The 16,484-nt window shown below is 44.4% G+C and overlaps 2 protein-coding genes across 2 annotated transcripts in view; both read left to right on the forward strand.

Moving 5' to 3' along the window:
• Positions 1–6,076, forward strand: part of pnp6 (purine nucleoside phosphorylase 6) — a 19,543-nt gene extending 13,467 nt beyond the window's left edge. Inside the window, exons 4-6 of the mRNA XM_015965214.3 lie at positions 60–235; positions 312–502; positions 5,740–6,076. Coding sequence (XP_015820700.3) covers positions 60–235; positions 312–502; positions 5,740–5,936 — 564 coding nt within the window. The 3' untranslated portion in view covers positions 5,937–6,076. The remainder of the gene's footprint in view (positions 1–59; positions 236–311; positions 503–5,739) is intronic.
• calb2a (calbindin 2a) overlaps positions 1–16,484 on the forward strand; it is a 144,099-nt gene that overhangs the window by 100,711 nt on the left and 26,904 nt on the right. The window contains exon 2 of the mRNA XM_015965215.3: positions 14,136–14,315. Coding sequence (XP_015820701.1) covers positions 14,222–14,315 — 94 coding nt within the window. The 5' untranslated portion in view covers positions 14,136–14,221. The remainder of the gene's footprint in view (positions 1–14,135; positions 14,316–16,484) is intronic.

Below are 16,484 nucleotides of genomic sequence, written 5' to 3' on the forward strand. Positions count from 1 at the left end.
TTTTCCTATTGTGATATTATAAACAATAAAAACATGAAGCGCATCATGTCTGTCTCCAGGTGACTTACCCTGTGAGAGTCTTCTTCCTTCTGGGTGTGGAAACTCTAATTGTGACAAATGCTGCAGGAGGCCTCAATGGCGCTTTTAACGTGGGAGACATTATGCTCATCAGGGATCACATCAACACGCCGGGCTTTGCTGGTCAGAACCCGCTCTGTGGGCACAATGATGAAAGGTAGAGCTCTGAAACGTTTACTATGCAACTTGTGCAATGCTGCCGTGCTTTATTTGTGCATGTCATTGTCCTGCAGGTTTGGCGTGCGTTTCCCCTGCATGTCGGATGCGTACGACCAAGAGCTAAGGGTCCTGGCCAGGCAAACAGCAGAGGAGCAGGGCTGCAGCAGCTTCCTGCAGGAAGGCGTTTACTGCATGCTGGCTGGACCGACATATGAGACCATCGCAGAGTGCAGAGCCCTGCAGATGCTTGGCGCTGATGCCGTGGGTGAGCACAGCTCCCTCAAGCTCCCATAAAAACAAATCATCCTATCTAAGGGGCGGGGAGACCCTCTTGAAAGCTTCACTAAAGCTAATTGCAAACTTTGAAAATTAATGCTAGTGCTTAGTTTGGATAAGGAAAGCTGGAGTACATGGAAGATATGCAAACTGCATTAAAATGTGTGTGGCAGTATGACTCCCTGGACTGGGAACAAACCAGTAGCCAAAGCAGATTTGTCAGAGTGTATAAACAAATAGGCCACACAAGTCATTCTGGAGGCATCAGTGGTTCGTTTGTTTTTACTTGTTTCTCTTTGTTGTGCTGACACAAGCTGATAATGAAAGGTGTGTTTTCTAAAAGAGACACAGATGAGAAGAAGAAGAAAACATCATTTCTATAGCGCCTCTCAAGATAAAAATCACGAGGTGCTTCACAAAAACAAAAAATGTAAAAATATAAAAAAGCATTTAGAAAATGTTGAAAAATATATTTAAAATGAGCAAAAATAGGCAATTGTAATTAAAAATGTTAAGAAAGAGAGAGAGTGAACAGGAAAGAGGGAAATCAGTGGATCCTGAGGAAGGTGGAATAGGTGGGGAGAGCAGAATAAAGAGAGAGAGGTGAAGAAGGTCATACAAAAACCAGCTTGAACAAGTGAGTCTTCAGCTGCTTTTTAAAGGAGACCACTGAGTCCACTGATCTCAGGCTCAGGGGTAGAGAGTTCCAGAGTCTGGGGGCCACAGCAGCAGATGATCTGTCACCTTTGACCTTTAGCCTGGTGCTGCACAACCAGTAGGCTTTGATCACTGGACCTCAGGGACCTGCTGGGGGTGTAGGGACTGAGAAGATCACCAATGTAAGATGGTGCTTGTCCATGTAAGGCCCTATAGACCAGAACCAGGATCTTGAAATGAACCCTGAAGTTGACTGGCAGCCAGTGAAGCTGGAGGAGAAGCGGGGTGATGTGGGTGTGTTTGGAGGACTTGGTCAGAAGCCGAGCACAGGCGTTCTGAACCACCTGTAGACGGTTCAGGGAGGTTCTGCTCAGACACGTGAAAAGAGAGTTACAGTAGTCTAAGCGTGAGGAGATGAAGGTGTGGAGAACTGTCTCAAGTTCAGAGCAGGACAGAATGGGACTCAGCTTAGCAACGTTCCTGAGATGGAAGAAGGAAGAGCGAACAAGAGAACTGACATGAGAATCCAGGGTGAGAGCTGGGTCAAAGGTCACGCCAAGATTCCTGACAGAAGGATTGGTGTGAGAAGCAAGCTGACCAAGAGAGTCTCTGACTTTGGGAACCAGCTTGTCTGGGGCACAGATGAGGATCTCAGTCTTATCTTCATTCAGCTGAAGAAAGCTCCCACCATCCAGGTTTTTATAGAGTCTAAGCAGGTGTGTAACAGCTGCAGCTTAGACATCTCATGGGGCTTAAAGGAGATGTACAGTTGGATGTCATCTGCATAAAGATGTAGGAGATTCCTTTGAAGGAGCTCAGGATGTGCTGAAGAGGAAGCAGATAGAGGAGGAAGAGCAGAGGCCCCAGCACAGGACCTTGTGGGACACCATGGGTAAGAGAGGTGGTGGAGGACCTAAACTTGGAGACGGCCACAGAAAAGGAGCGCTCAGAAAGATAAGAGGAGAACCACCCCAGAGCAGATCCTGATAGGCCTACCCAGTCTCTCAGCCTCTCCAGTAGCAGGTGATGGTCAACAGTGTCAAAGGCTGCAGTCAGGTCCAGCAGGACCAGAACAGAACAGTCCCCTGCATCACTGTGAGTCAGAAGGTCATTAGAGACCCTAAGAAGAGCTGTTTCAGTAGAATGAGCTCTACGAAAACCTGACTGGAAGCTATCATAGATGTTATGTTCATCAAGAGCAGCTGTGAGTTGTTTAGCCACAACCTTTTCCAAGATCTTGGAGATGAACAGAAGTTTAGAGATGGGTCTGAAGCTGCTATGGAGAGAGGGGTCGAGACTCGTTTTTTTTAAGAAGTGGGTGGATTACAGCGTTCTTAAAGTACGCAGGGACCTGACCAGAGACCAGAGAAGCATTAATTATAGAGAGCACGCTGGGACCGATGGACTGAAAAGCACTTTTAAACAAAGATGAGGGTAAGATGTGGAGGGGGCATGCAGAGGTCTTCATAGAGATAACTAGTTTGGTTAACTCAGGCAAAGAAACAGGAGCAAAGCTATCTAGGATGATGGACCTGGTTGGAGTCGGGAGAGGCGGCGATAAGGCTGAAGGAGAGATGCTAGATCTAACCTTATTGACTTTGTCCACAAAGAAAGACAGAAAGTTCTCACAGTCTGCAACAGAGTGGATGGAGGCTGTAGGAGAGGCAGGAGAGACGATGCTGCTGATGGTGTTAAACAGCACCTTGGGGTTCCCTTTGCTCTGGGACACCAGGTTGGAGAAATAGGAAACCCTGGCGTCTCTGACTGCAGAGTTAAAGGATGTCAGAAGGTCCTTTAGGTGCAGCAGATGGACGTGGAGATGGGTTTTCTTCCACAAGTGCTCAACTTTTCTGCATTGGCGCTTCAGGCTGCGAAGGCTGTCATTAAACCAGGGAGTAGGGTTCACTGCAGGAACTGATCTGGTTCTGACAGGACAGATGTTGTCCAGAATGGAGAGGCAGTGCTCGTTAAACTGAGAAGTTAAGGAATCTGGGTCGGTATCAGAAGAACAGGGTGGATCAAAAGCAGCAGTAAAATTGCTAGCTGTGCTCTCATTAAGAAAACAAGAACTAACCTTACGGCGAGCAGGAGGTGGGGATGCAGAAAGTTAAAGAAAATGCAATGGTGATCTGAAATATAAACGTCCTCAGGACAAACACTGTCAGCATTTAGACCCAGGGTAAAAACAAGGTCTAGAGTGTGCCCCCTGGTGTTTGTGGGGCCAGAGACATGCTGGGTAAAGCCGAAGGAGTCCATAAGGCTGGAGAAATTCATGGCAAAGTGATCAGAGGGATCATCAACGTGGATGTTAAAGTCACCAATAATCACCAGTCTGGACAGCTTCACAGTGGAGGATAGAAAGTCACTAAACTCCTGAAGGAAAGAACTGTTTGGACCAGGTGGACGATAAACCACAGCACAGTAGAACGGGTTCTTACGCCCGACTTTAATCAGCTGCAGTTCAAAGGAAGCAAAGCGACCAGAGGTTGTAGAGCTACATGGAAGATGGTCTCTGAAAACAACAGCTAGGCCTCCACCACGACCAGAACCCCGGGGCTGGCTAAGAAAAGAATAACCACTCGGGCAGAGTTCAATCAGAGCAGAATAATCAGATGTTTGCTGCCAAACTTCAGTCAGAAACAGAAAATCCAGATTTTTACAGAGAATTCCATCATTGAGCAGGAAGGACTTATTGTTAACAGAGCGGGAATTTAATAGAGCCATGCTGAGTGAGATGGAGGAATCAGAAACTACAGAAACAGCTGGAGTTAGAGGATGTAAATTAGCCCGGTTAGATCCACGGTGTTTATAAAAACCACTTATGGAGGGAACATTAGGAGAAACCACTGAGGAATGAGGATAAACCGACCTTAAAAAACTTGCACGGATGAACCGCGTCATAACGCGGCCTTGCGGGAATGCGGAAGTGGCGCTCAGGTCACCAAGCAAAGGAAGAGAAGCTAGAAGATCACGCCGATGTTCACCAGATAAACCACGCTTTAAGAAAAGTCGTATTCTCACCTGGATTTCTGTGTTGATTCATGAGGGATCATGAATCAACACAGGAATCAAGTGCTTACGGGAGACGTTCTCAAAATAAAAACGGAAGCTTCTCAGATCGGATTTCTTCACCAGATTATTTTGCACTCTTGCTACAAGGCCCAGTAAGAGTCGTTATTGTAAAAGTCAGTTATTTGTTCATGCCTGGTAGAAGGGTGTCACCATGACATGCAGATTTCACGGTGCAAATGCATCAACTCTACAGAGGATTAGGCTCATGTGGGTCGTACAGCGCAAAGTTTTTAAAGTTACAAAGATAGTATTCACTCACATCAACATGGAGGGAAAGGGCAGTGGTAGTTTCTGAGGTATTTTGGCCACTGCAGGCCCCCATACCTGTTACCTGGTTATGTAGGGGTCGATGCAGACCAAGAAAACACCAAATCACTAAAAACCCCAAAATATTTCAGAAGAAAACGTAACCACGCAGTCAGAGCTTGAAACGTTAACATTTCAAGGTTTTCAGCGAGTTTCCTCTAAAATGTTAAAATCTTAAACTTAGTTCTGTTCCCATTCTGTTTGTTTATGTTGCCGTGTTTTATGTGTAGATGATTGAAGCCATTAGTGTCATTATTGCTAGAATGAAGATTCAGCTGATGGCAATAAATAAGTCAGCGTGCAAAGTCCTGCTCCTCGTGAATCTTGCTGCAGCTGCAATGCATTTGCGGTAATTTTTGTAAAGTTTCAGTTTGTTTTGTGTCATTTTTAAACTATAAATACTAGAAGTGTAAACATGCAACTTTTATTATTATTATTATTATTTTTTTTTACATTTACTGAATTTGTGTGGTCTTGTTCACGAGTGAGGGTAGGAGGGATCGGGAGATCGACAGGCGGATTGGTTCGGCGTCTGCAGTGATGCGGACGCTGAGCCGATCTGTCGTGGGGAAGAGGGAGCTGAGCCAGAAAGCCAGGCTCTCGATTTACCGGTCGATCTACGTCCCAATCCTCACCTATGGTCATGAGCTTTGGGTAATGACCGAAAGAACGAGATCGCGGATACAAGCGGCCGAAATGAGTTTCCTCCGTAGGGTGGCCGGGCTCAGCCTTAGAGATAGGGTGAGGAGCTCGGACATTCGGGAGGGACTCGGAGTAGAACCGCTGCTCCTCCGGATCGAAAGGAGCCAGTTGAGGTGGTTTGGGCATCTGGTCAGGATGCCTCCTGGACGCCTCCCCGGGGAGGTGTTTCGGGCATGTCCTGCCGGCAGAAGGCCCCCGGGTCGACCCAGGACACGTTGGAGAAGTTACATCTCCAATCTGGTCCGGGAACGCCTTGGGGTCCTGCCGGAGGAGCTGGTGGAGGTGGCCGGGGAGAGGACGGCCTGGAGCTCCCTAGTTGGGATGCTGCCCCCGCGACCCGGACCCGGATAAGCGGAGGAAGACGACGACGACGACGACGACGACGACGACGACGACGACGACGAATTTGTGTGCATGCACCAGGGTCAGATTTTCCACAAATACCAGAAGGCGTGCGCAGAGGGTTTAATGAATGCTGTCTCCATTCAGGTATGAGCACGGTTCCCGAGGTGGTGGTGGCTCGTCACTGCGGCCTGCGCGTCCTGGGTCTGTCCCTCGTCACCAACAAGGTGGTGATGGACTATGAGAGCAGCGACAGGGCGAACCACGAGGAGGTGCTGAAGACCACGCAGCACCGAGCCCAGGACCTCCAGAGGCTCGTCAGTCACCTCGTCGCCAAGTTCTAGCAACCTTCTCTGAGATGACTTAGAGGAAAAGCAGACATGATTTCCAGATCAGTGTTGAGATCATCGCAGCTTTGAACAGAAGGTGATGGTCAGCGGTTTAAATTAGGGAGTTTCACTTATTATCGAACTTTAAAAAGGTTAAAAGTGGGAAACGTATCTACAGAACTTTAGGTGAAAGTCCCTTTTAACATTTAAATAATTAGTTTGTCTTAAATCTTTTATTTTTTTAGTTTTTTTGCTAATTTAAAATAGTCTGAATCACTGGGAGAGCGAATGATACTAATGAATATATTCAGAATATATTCTTTAAGACTATTTAAAGCTGTTTTATTGATTTTCAAGGTGTTTTTTTTACATGTTGAGTAAAACGCATCGACAAAACGGGGCGTATTTCAAGGCGAGCATTTAATACACACAAGTTTAAACTTGCTTTATAACCAGAAAGATTTTAGTTCTAAACTTAATTTATTTGTGCTTCCAAAAATGAGCAAAGTTGTTGTTTTGCCTGCAAACAAAATATGTGAAAGAACAAGTGAAAGAGAGCAAAAAGAACCGTTGAGCCTAATTGTTCTTAAACCTGAAGGTTTCTTTGGACAAAATGAACAAAATCTCAGTTTAACACTTTCGTAAAACCCGATGTTGTGCTTTAAACGTCTTGTTTTCCTTTAGGACAGGTGGCGTTTCAAACTCCACTGTGTCGTCTACATGAATCCATCGTTTAGAGTCAAATCTTCTTTGTTGCTTTTAAACATGAAGGTAAAATTATTTTTAAATGTGGAGTTAAAGGGGCCACACGAGAACAGGTCGCAGGTTTGAATCCTGCCTGCAGCTTTTCGGACACTTGCCCAGGGTGTGAGCAAACGCAGCTCAAAACATCAGTGGGTTGAAGTGAAAATAAATGTTAAACTCAATTTTTAGCTAGATTGCAGATTTAGACGGTCGGTGGGAAAAGCCTTTCAAAATAAAAGCAGGATAAAGAGATCATCCGTCTGTGGTGTCAGAGTTCATTTGATGGTTTATTTCCTGCGAGTCTGTTTTAACACGGCTCCTCAGTCAGTAGTTCATGAATCTAACCAATCTGCATCAAGAGGAACGCTTAGACCTATGGTAGGAGGTCTCTTTACCCCACTTTTATTTTGTGATAACTGTTTTCATTTAAAACATCACAAATATTTAAATGTCAAAACTTTAAAATAATATAGTTTCTAAATGTTAAGATCAAAGTTTATATTTAGATTTGATTCTAGATTTTTATTTTGTCCTAAATCCATTTAGTGAAAAGTTATTTTAGACAAAATGCAGCAATTACCTTGACGGGAAGTAAAGTCATTCCTTGTGCTAACGGCTGCAATTTATGAAGAAAAAACAGAGATGATTATTATTAACAATGTAAAATAATAAATACAGCTTTATGTGCACTTGCATTCTTTAAAAATTTAAATATATTTTATTATAAGTGAATTACAAAATACGAGCATTTAAAGTGTGAAAAACCTAAAAAATAAAACACCTTCAATTTGATTCTCAGATTTTATTTGAACAAAGTTTTCAGATAACGACCCAGAGGAGATCATCTAAATGAAATCATTTAAGTCGAGTTTAGTCCTGGTGCAGCTGCTGCATTCGCTTCGGTTTTCTCTGCACACGAAGACGCCGCCACCGTGTAATAACAGAGAGGAGTTAGAATACCTGGATCTGCACTTTCCAATCTGCTCTGCACCGGTTGGGAACCGCTTGCCAGCTTTCCTTGACTGTCTTAATTCATTAGACTTGGAAAGGCCAGAAAAATCCAGGATCAGCAGTCAACCTCTTAGAGCGCCGGTATCAGGCAGGGCATCGTGGTGCTAATGGAAATCTAGAGAGGAAAAGAAAGCGTGGAGACATTTCCCCCTGAAGGGTTTCTTTTTGCACATGCATTTAATCTTCAGAAGGGCTGAAAGTAACTACTACCGGCGCTATTGTCCTAAAAACCAACAGATTTGCTTTTTATTCCTCGTGTTTTTGATGTTTATCACCGGTTAGCATGTCTGGATTCATCGTATGGATTTTATATCGGTTAAAACGGAGTTACACAACAAAGCTTCACTGTTGTTGCTGTCAAATAAAATCCTTTTTAGATGACATCTGGCCATTTTCTGTCTGGGATTATCGAGTGTGTGTGTGCGTGTGTGCATTCGTGCGTGTGTGTGTACAAAATCAGTCAATAACAACTTGTGTTCAAGGAGAAAAGGAGTTTCTTCCCCTTTCCAGCAATAATGAGGACCAGTGAACAAGGAGATAAGAGCAAACAGCCTTAGACCAACAACACACACACACACACACACCTCATCAACACACTCCTTCGCAACACACTTCAAGCTGATGGAGCCACTGTGAGACTGAGATGAAGTGGAAATGGCCGTTTCCGCGTCGTGCACCATTATCTTACATAATTCATCCCCGTGTAGAGGTGCAGCCTACTGTGGAGCTAAAATATTAATACGAGTGGAGCAGGCAGCCCCGAAGACACAAACACAACATCCACATTTGTCTGGGTTGTATTTACACACGATCACAAAGAGGTCCACACATCTCAAAGTGAGACAAATACAAAGATGAAGGATGCAGATAACAGATGTTCTGCTTTGGATGACAGGAAGTGGGGAGCCGGACTTATGATCAGTCACTATTTACCTGCAGTGGGGAGCAGAACAGTCTCGGGTTACGCAATCTGGAAGGAATAATCAGTGAGATTTGGGATTATTTCTTTACTGTATCAATGAGTGTTGATGATAAATCTTGGAAACCCCGATTAGTCACCTTTCCTAAACAGTTTGGGCACGATGCCATGTGTGCTAGAGCCGGAGAAACCAACTATCCTGCAGGTTTCCGATGTTTCCTGCTCCAGCTCACCTGAAACTAATGATTCAGTCCCCTCCTCACCACATCCAGTTCTGCAGAAGCCTCCTTCGTTTAAATCAGGTGATGGAGATGGAAGCCCTGAAGGAATGGAGCTGCTGATCCCTGTGCTGCAGCAGCCAACACCCCTTCACTGGTTGACCTTAAGGAGCTGCTGGTTGAGACCAGAGGAAGAGGAGGAGCCAAGCGTGCTTCCGAGGATCCTGACTGTTATGTTGATTTTGTTTATTTATTTGGCAGACGCTTTATCCAAAGCGACTTACAATTTATAATAACCCGTAGGGCGTGTTGTGATCTGTGGGGGAAACCGGAGTACCCGGAGGAAACCCACGCACGCATGAGGAGAACACGCACTTCCACGCAGAAAGGCTGCAGTCGAGTTTCGAACCTGCAACCTTCATGCTGCGAGGCAACAGTGCTAACCACTGCGCCACCATGCAGCATACTGTTAAAAGTAATCAGGTTTAAAAGTTGGCAATACGTTTTTATTTTTCCTGATTTGTGCATTAAACTCAGAACAAAACACGTAGTAAATAATAATAATAATAGATGAATAAAAGTTTAATTTTCTCAAACTTGTGTCAGGTATGTGGGACGGGGTGCGAGTCCTTTTTCCTGAATGCTTCCTGCTGTCATGGTGAACTGCTTGCCTGTAATAATAATAATTCTTCTTCTTCTTCTTCTTCTTCTTCTTCTTCTTCGAGTTTAATGGCGGGTGGCATCTAGAAGAAAAACAAATAAATAAAACTAAATTCTATTCAACAGATCACAGTGCTTTAGATACCCAACAACCAACTTATTATTCCTTTCATCACCATTCCTTGCCTGTAACTGTTTTCCTGCTGAGTATTGTTCACAGGTGGGCGTGTCTGAGAGCCACCAGCTGCAGCTGATTCCATCATCAAGGCCCGGGGGATTTAAGGAGCAGTGTGACACTTCACCACGCCGGATGATTACTCTGTTTGGGTAGCTCTAGCCGCTAATCTGTCTCGTCTCTGTATCTTGTTCCAGTTAACCTGCTGCCTGAAATTCCTGAAATTCCTTACCTGCTCTCCTTCAGGTTTCTCTCCACATTCCATCATCTCCAGAACCAACCTGGACTTCTGCATTCCAGACCACACTGCCTCCTCCCCTGGCCGCCCGCTCTCAGCCGCTCACCTGCCCTCATCAACCTCCACTCCTACATCTCTGGATAAATCAGTTCTCTCACCTTCTGGATCTCCGCTGCTCACCTGGACCTGACCAAAACCCTCCCCGTACATTCCACCGCTACCAAGAAACCGTAAGCTCAGCCTCAAGATCAAATCTCCATCATTCCACCGGATATTCACTCGGTCTCCCTCCTCTGAACCTCCTCCTGGAATCCTGCTGCCAGTACTGAGCATCTTCGGTTCCCGTCTCTCCTTTAGCTCCTCATTTAAAAATAAACCTTTTTACACACTTACCCATTTCTGTGAAGTGATTCTGCATGTCGTGGGTCAAGAAATTGCCACCCAGCATGACACCTGCTCCGTGTGATTGACCCCAAGTCTCCTGATTTTCTAAACTAGATGACCCAGCTGTTAATTTTGCTGCTTTTTTCTTAGCTGAAAAGGAAAATGTGTGTGATTGTGACAACTGTGCGCACTTTTAAATAGTCTCCCATGAAACTCCCTCTTGAACGATTCCTGTCTAAATCCACTGAGATGTCCTCATGATTCCCTAGTTTGACATCTGTCCATCTACTCAGATCCATTCCACCTCAAATTTAAAAACTGAGGCCAGATGAGGTGTTTTAGTCCCAGCAGGGCGGCGACAGCCTCATCTGTAATCTAATGCTGGTGTGTTGTCAGCAGGCCAAGTGAGCCTAGAGGACCTGATATTGATTATCTGCAGAGCTTGAGCACGGCCTTGTCCTTCAACTCGTACAAACTCTGATGTTCAGGTGTGTCGTGTACCTGAGATCAGGCTCCAGCAGAGCTGCTGACTCAGCCTCCAGAACCAGTCAGCTGCCAGCAGCTTGTCAGCACAGGGAGGGGCAGGGCTTGAAATTACTGCCCCACCTCCATGGAGGAGTGACCGGTCAAGTTCACCTGTGCATCACATGGAACAATGGCGCCTAATTGTTTTCCTCTGGATCATTTAAATGACTTCCCAACAGCTTCTGCCGGGATGTAAATTTTAATTCATCCCATCAAAACCCGAGAACATAAAGATGGTGCATTCGTGTTTTTATGAGCGAATCAGTCAGAGAAACTTTGCAAAAGCAAAACACCTCAGAAAAAATTAATTATGCACTTTTTTATTAGAATCTACAGATTTATTTACCAAGAACTCTTTAGATTTTTGTAATGATTATAAATTACATGTTATTTAATAAGCCATAAGGATTCCATAGGAAATATGAAATCCACCTTACGGATCTGTGAGGTTATTTAAACCAGAAGATTGGATCTTTTTATTGCAGGGATTAGATAACAGCTTCATATTCACTCAGAGACAACAGAGAGAGAGAGTCATGTTTAAAAGTTTAAAAGTTAAGAATTTTATTACTAACAGATTAAACTAGACTGACTTTAAACACTAAATGTATGGTGTAACTAAGGTGGATGAGACGGTGAATGGATGACGTGTGATGCTGATCAGAACCAGCAAATCCGAAGCTGAAATTCGTTCTGATGGGAACTGAAGGTGATGTCTTCACGTTAAGCTTTGGTTAGGAGGTTCATAAACACATTCGACGCCATTTATCGGTCTACGTACCCTTCAGGAAGTCCCCTTTAGATCAGGAATGTCCGTTAGAGATGACGTGGGCATAGTTTTATACTTTGGATGTTTTGGTTTATGGTCGAATGAAAAGTTGACAGGTTTTACCAAACACCATCAAAACCACGCCTCCGTCAGATCTGTCAGATTCTGATTGGATCAGTGAAAGGAATGTGTCATGTCTTTAAACGCTACATGAGATCAGTCCTGTTGGAACACTTAAAGTTACCTTTATGTTCTATAGGATCATAATAAAGTAATTAATATTTTGATTTCACAGGTCGGTCACATCTTATTTGTTGACTAACACTTGGTCAGATTAGCTTTATTAAAGTAGAGTTCTTTGATTAATTAAAAGAAAAGCGTTAATTCTTTTGTTGAGCTGAAAAGAAGCAGGTTAGAAACAAACGCATGAGACCTTGAGACCAGATCTCATGCAGACTAGTTCTGTGCAGAGGAGGGGGAAAACAGTCATTTCATTCCGTTACATTTTTCTAATTAAAACAGAAAACAGAAGAGTGACGAACGTTATAATAAATCACCAGAGCGCATCATTGTTCTGGATGTTGGACACAAAAACCCACTTCTCTGTGTTCCCTTTACCGGCGCAGAAATCACATCTTAACAAGGAAACATAACATTTTGTCATAATAAATACTTCAGGTTTGGATCATCTGTGGTGGATGTTCTTACGCTCCAGCTGCATTTTCCAGTTCGATTCGACAAAAGCAATTTTGTATTGTAAGTAAAATGAAGATGTGGACAAAGGCCAGTGGAGAGAGTTTCTGCTTCAAACGGAGGAGTTACCTTGGTGTGTTGTTCTTGAATGATGAAGGATGGAGGAGAGATGGAGCAACAGATTTTTCTGGAAGCTGCAACGCTTCAGGAAAGCTCAGGTTTAGCTGCTGCTGCTCCTATCCCCTCTGGTCCAGCGAGGGCTTGATACCCATCAGGAGGAGATGATGGGTCCTGCTCAGGAGGTGGATTTCTGAGCTTCTCCTGTGGATCTGTCCCCTTTAAGACTCCTCTGGATGGATGGACAGACTCAGCATTGGCAAAAATAAGCAATTTCTATGCATAATTATATTTGATATTTTGCAACATTCACTTTAACATATTTAAGTTAGTCTTGCACAATAAAACAGTCCAGTGTCTCCAAGCTGATACTCAGCTGAAGTGACTTTTTGGTCAGTGTGCAGATCCTCCAGGTGAATTTCAACTCGGAGAATGGAAAAGAAGGGCTCTGTGCACATTTATTATACAGTTTAATTAAAAATATTAACATGTTTTTTTCCTCAGATGGTCAAATATCACCATGAACCTGTCCCATGTGGTGATTTTGACCAGTTTCCTGCAGCCGCCACAACTCGACACATCGCTCCGATTGGGTTTGAGTGAGCAGGAGTCAGAAGATGAAAACAGTAGATAACAAAGAAGTACAAATAAAAATAAACCAGTAAAGAAGCAGTCAGCAGCGGAGTTCCTCTGGATGTTTAGCATACGTGTTTAAGCTCCTTCTCGGAGTGTTCTCTCCCAGCTGACCACCTCTTCATTCTGACTCGGTGTGTCAGAAAAGCAGAAAGTAAATATTAAATGACTGATTAGTAACATCTGTCAAACGGCTCCACTTTGGTGCAGCTTTTTATTGTGCCTTAAGGACCAGAAACAACAAAACCGTTCATTCAGAAGGAAATACGTTGTGGAATAATAAAGACTTTAAACACGGAGAGCAGCGTTTCTAACAGCTCTCGTCTAACATCAAGGAGACGCTTTGAGGGATACTTCCTTCCTGCTCATTACAGAATGACTACTTCATCTTGGACGTTATCACCTCTCGCCGTAAATGACTTTAAAACATTCATATGAGCAGGAATCCGTGTGTTTTTCTGCTCCTCTGCTAAGCAGACTGCCATCAATGAAAAATCCACGATCTCTCTTTTTTATTTCATAATTTTCATTTGTTATGTGGGCTAATCACTGCTGGCTGGAGGCTGTGTGGGAAATGTGATTAGTGTGTGAGTGTGAGTGTGTGTGTGAGAGCTCTAATTAACTCTGAGAAGGCTCACACACACACACACACACACACACACACACACACACACACACACACACACACACACACACACAGGGAGACATGCTCGGGGAGCTGCACGCTTAGATACACACACAGATGTATAGGAATAGGGGAGGAGCGTATTCTCTCTCATGCACACACACACACACACACACACACACACACACACACACACACACACACACACACACACACACACACGTGCATCAGATCAAAGGGCGTGCACAAGGGAGCTGCAGCAAGGAAGACTGATGCAACAAGAGAACAGTTGATCCATCTGCGTCTTTCCAGCACACACGTCCACTGCAGCACCCAACACGTCCCATCACACATGAAGCCTGGCAGCACGCGCAATCGCGCGCACTGACGCGCGGAGGGATGCTGACTCAGATGGATGCTGTCCGCGCGCCCCCAGCGGCGGCGCAGAGGCGCTTCCGCTCCCGCGGCCGCGTTAAAAGCGGCGCGCGGCGCGCCGGGGCCACAGTGTGGGCTCGTTTCAGTCAGAGGGAGACACTGAAAAAGTTAGCAGCGGATTTTCTCCCCCAGCAGCTCCTTCCTCAACACCACCATGGCTAACAAAGCCCAGCAGCCTCCTCACCTGCACTTGGCCGAGGTCACCGCGTCCCAGTTCCTCGACATCTGGAAACATTTCGATGTGGACGGTAGGAGTTTCCTGCTCCCTCCTAAAAGTTCATTTAAAGTCTACATTTTAAGATATGTTGCTTTATTTCGGACAGAAAATTAGAAATTAAGCAGAACAAATGAAAAGTGGTGGAAATAACTAGAAATGTGACGGAACGTGTTTAAAGCATCACGTGATTTAAACAGATCTAATTTTTTTTTTACCGTTTTATAAATTCTGAAAATAAGAATGTGTCATGTTTCTTACGCGACCCTGGTCAGAAGCTGCCTCCTCAGAGCTTTTCATCATCATCATCATCATCATCATCATCATCATCGGGTTTCCTGCCAGAATTATAAGCGCAACAAGAATATTTCAGAATAAAGTCTCATTCTGACTTTTGAATTGTTTAGTCATGTAATAATTTTATTTTTACATCAGTTAATTGTAAATAATCTAGAAATTTTAACACTATTGTTTCTTGTGCAAGATGTGTTTGTGCAAACGATCATTTAAACGGAGTTTAACGGTAATTCGGTTGTTTATTCACTGTGAACGTCATGATTTGCGCAAAGGGTGCGCAAAGTGCGCGTAAATGGAGACCCCCGGTTGAGCACTAAGTTGTCTTTAAAGCAGCTGAAACTCACGCGTGAATTAAATTATTTTTTGCTTTTTTTATTTTGCACGTAGAAGTTTTTGAACCTTTTTATGCAGAACAGATTGATGGACGTTTTCGTGGATTCATGTGACGTGACGCGTTCAAACGGAGAATTGGTCCATCACCTTGAGCTCATGAACACAAATCCGTCCCTGGTGGTTCCCGCTCCTTCAGCAGCTCAGTGTGCAGAGGTGTCCGTGCGCGTGAGGATGAGTTCCTGCACGCAGTCGCAGCCTGATGATGCTTTTAAACAGAGGAAATCACAGAAAATCTTTTGGTGCTCCAGATCTATTTAATTTATCTGGATAAAAAACATGTTGCATCTTTTAGTTCTGCTGGCAATTATTTGTCTGCAGGATCTGTTTTGATGTCTGCAGCTGAAGGGTTTTCCTCTGGGAAGTCAAGGTGGGATGAGGGGTGGGGCAGAGGTGCTGAGCAGCTGAGCCCCGCCACCCACCCACCTTCATGCAGGAGTAAACGTATTTGGTTGAACTCCTTGAGCCGGGTGGAGTGGACTTTCTCCACCAGGTGCATAGTTCTCGGTGGAGCTGTTTTGCATATTTTGCTTTGCAATTATCTTCTTTGCAAACCAAATACTCCGAATGAGCTCCCACAGATTTGGCTGCGGTGTTTGATTTCTGCTCTCATTACTGGCTCGGCAGATAGATAGGAGTGCTAATTTGTTTGTTCAGACTGAGTAAACATCTGAGGTGGCAGATAAAAATACACAGGAGACGAAGCACCGATGGAACCACATATTCCCTGGCTGGCTCGGGATCAAATCTCAGCTGGATTGCGTCGCTTTGCAGCTTCTGAGCGCCACCCCTCTCTCATCCCCCTCTGCTGCCTCCATCAGGCCTTTTCAGCTCCGCTCCTTTAAAGCAGAAGAAAGAATCTACTACAGTTCTCGTTGCTAAATTTAGAACATTTGCTGTCAATTATTTTTCTGCAGCCTGTAAATGTAAATGTGGATGGAGCCTAAGCTATCTCCTGCACTTTCCCATCTGAGATCTTGGACGGAATATTTGAATGGGCTGGGCCGCCGGTTCTTTTGAAAGGCAAATGTGATTTTTAAATGCTGTAAATCTGCACTTAGCTACCCATTTTAACTTTAGGAGTTTACGGTGTTCACAGCTGAATGTTAGCCTAAAAAGAAGAAACAAAGCCTCTCCAGAGTCGGGAATGACGCAGAGCCACCGAAAGTGGTTCGGTGCCATAAGAGGCTGTGCAGAAAGACCACAGTGCATCATGTAAAGTTTGCAACAGGATTTTTATATTGGTGCTAAAAACTCATTTATTTTAAGATAGAACATTAAGGCCTGGTTCTGATTGGATGCATGCATTTAGAAATGACAGCTCAGGATGCACGAGTCGGCTAATTGAGGTAAAATTCTTGTCATGATGAAATTCTCTTGGAACAGAGAGTCTTTTGAAGGCTCCAGGTTCTTTGCAGAAATGTAACGGTGAGATGAAGCCATCAGTTCCTGCTCTGAGCTGGAGCCGCTCTGAATAATCCTCCAACAAATCGGGTTGTTGGACGTTATTCTTCAT

Source organism: Nothobranchius furzeri, chromosome 4, assembly GCF_043380555.1.
Source record: "Nothobranchius furzeri strain GRZ-AD chromosome 4, NfurGRZ-RIMD1, whole genome shotgun sequence".
Classification (NCBI taxonomy): domain Eukaryota; kingdom Metazoa; phylum Chordata; class Actinopteri; order Cyprinodontiformes; family Nothobranchiidae; genus Nothobranchius; species Nothobranchius furzeri.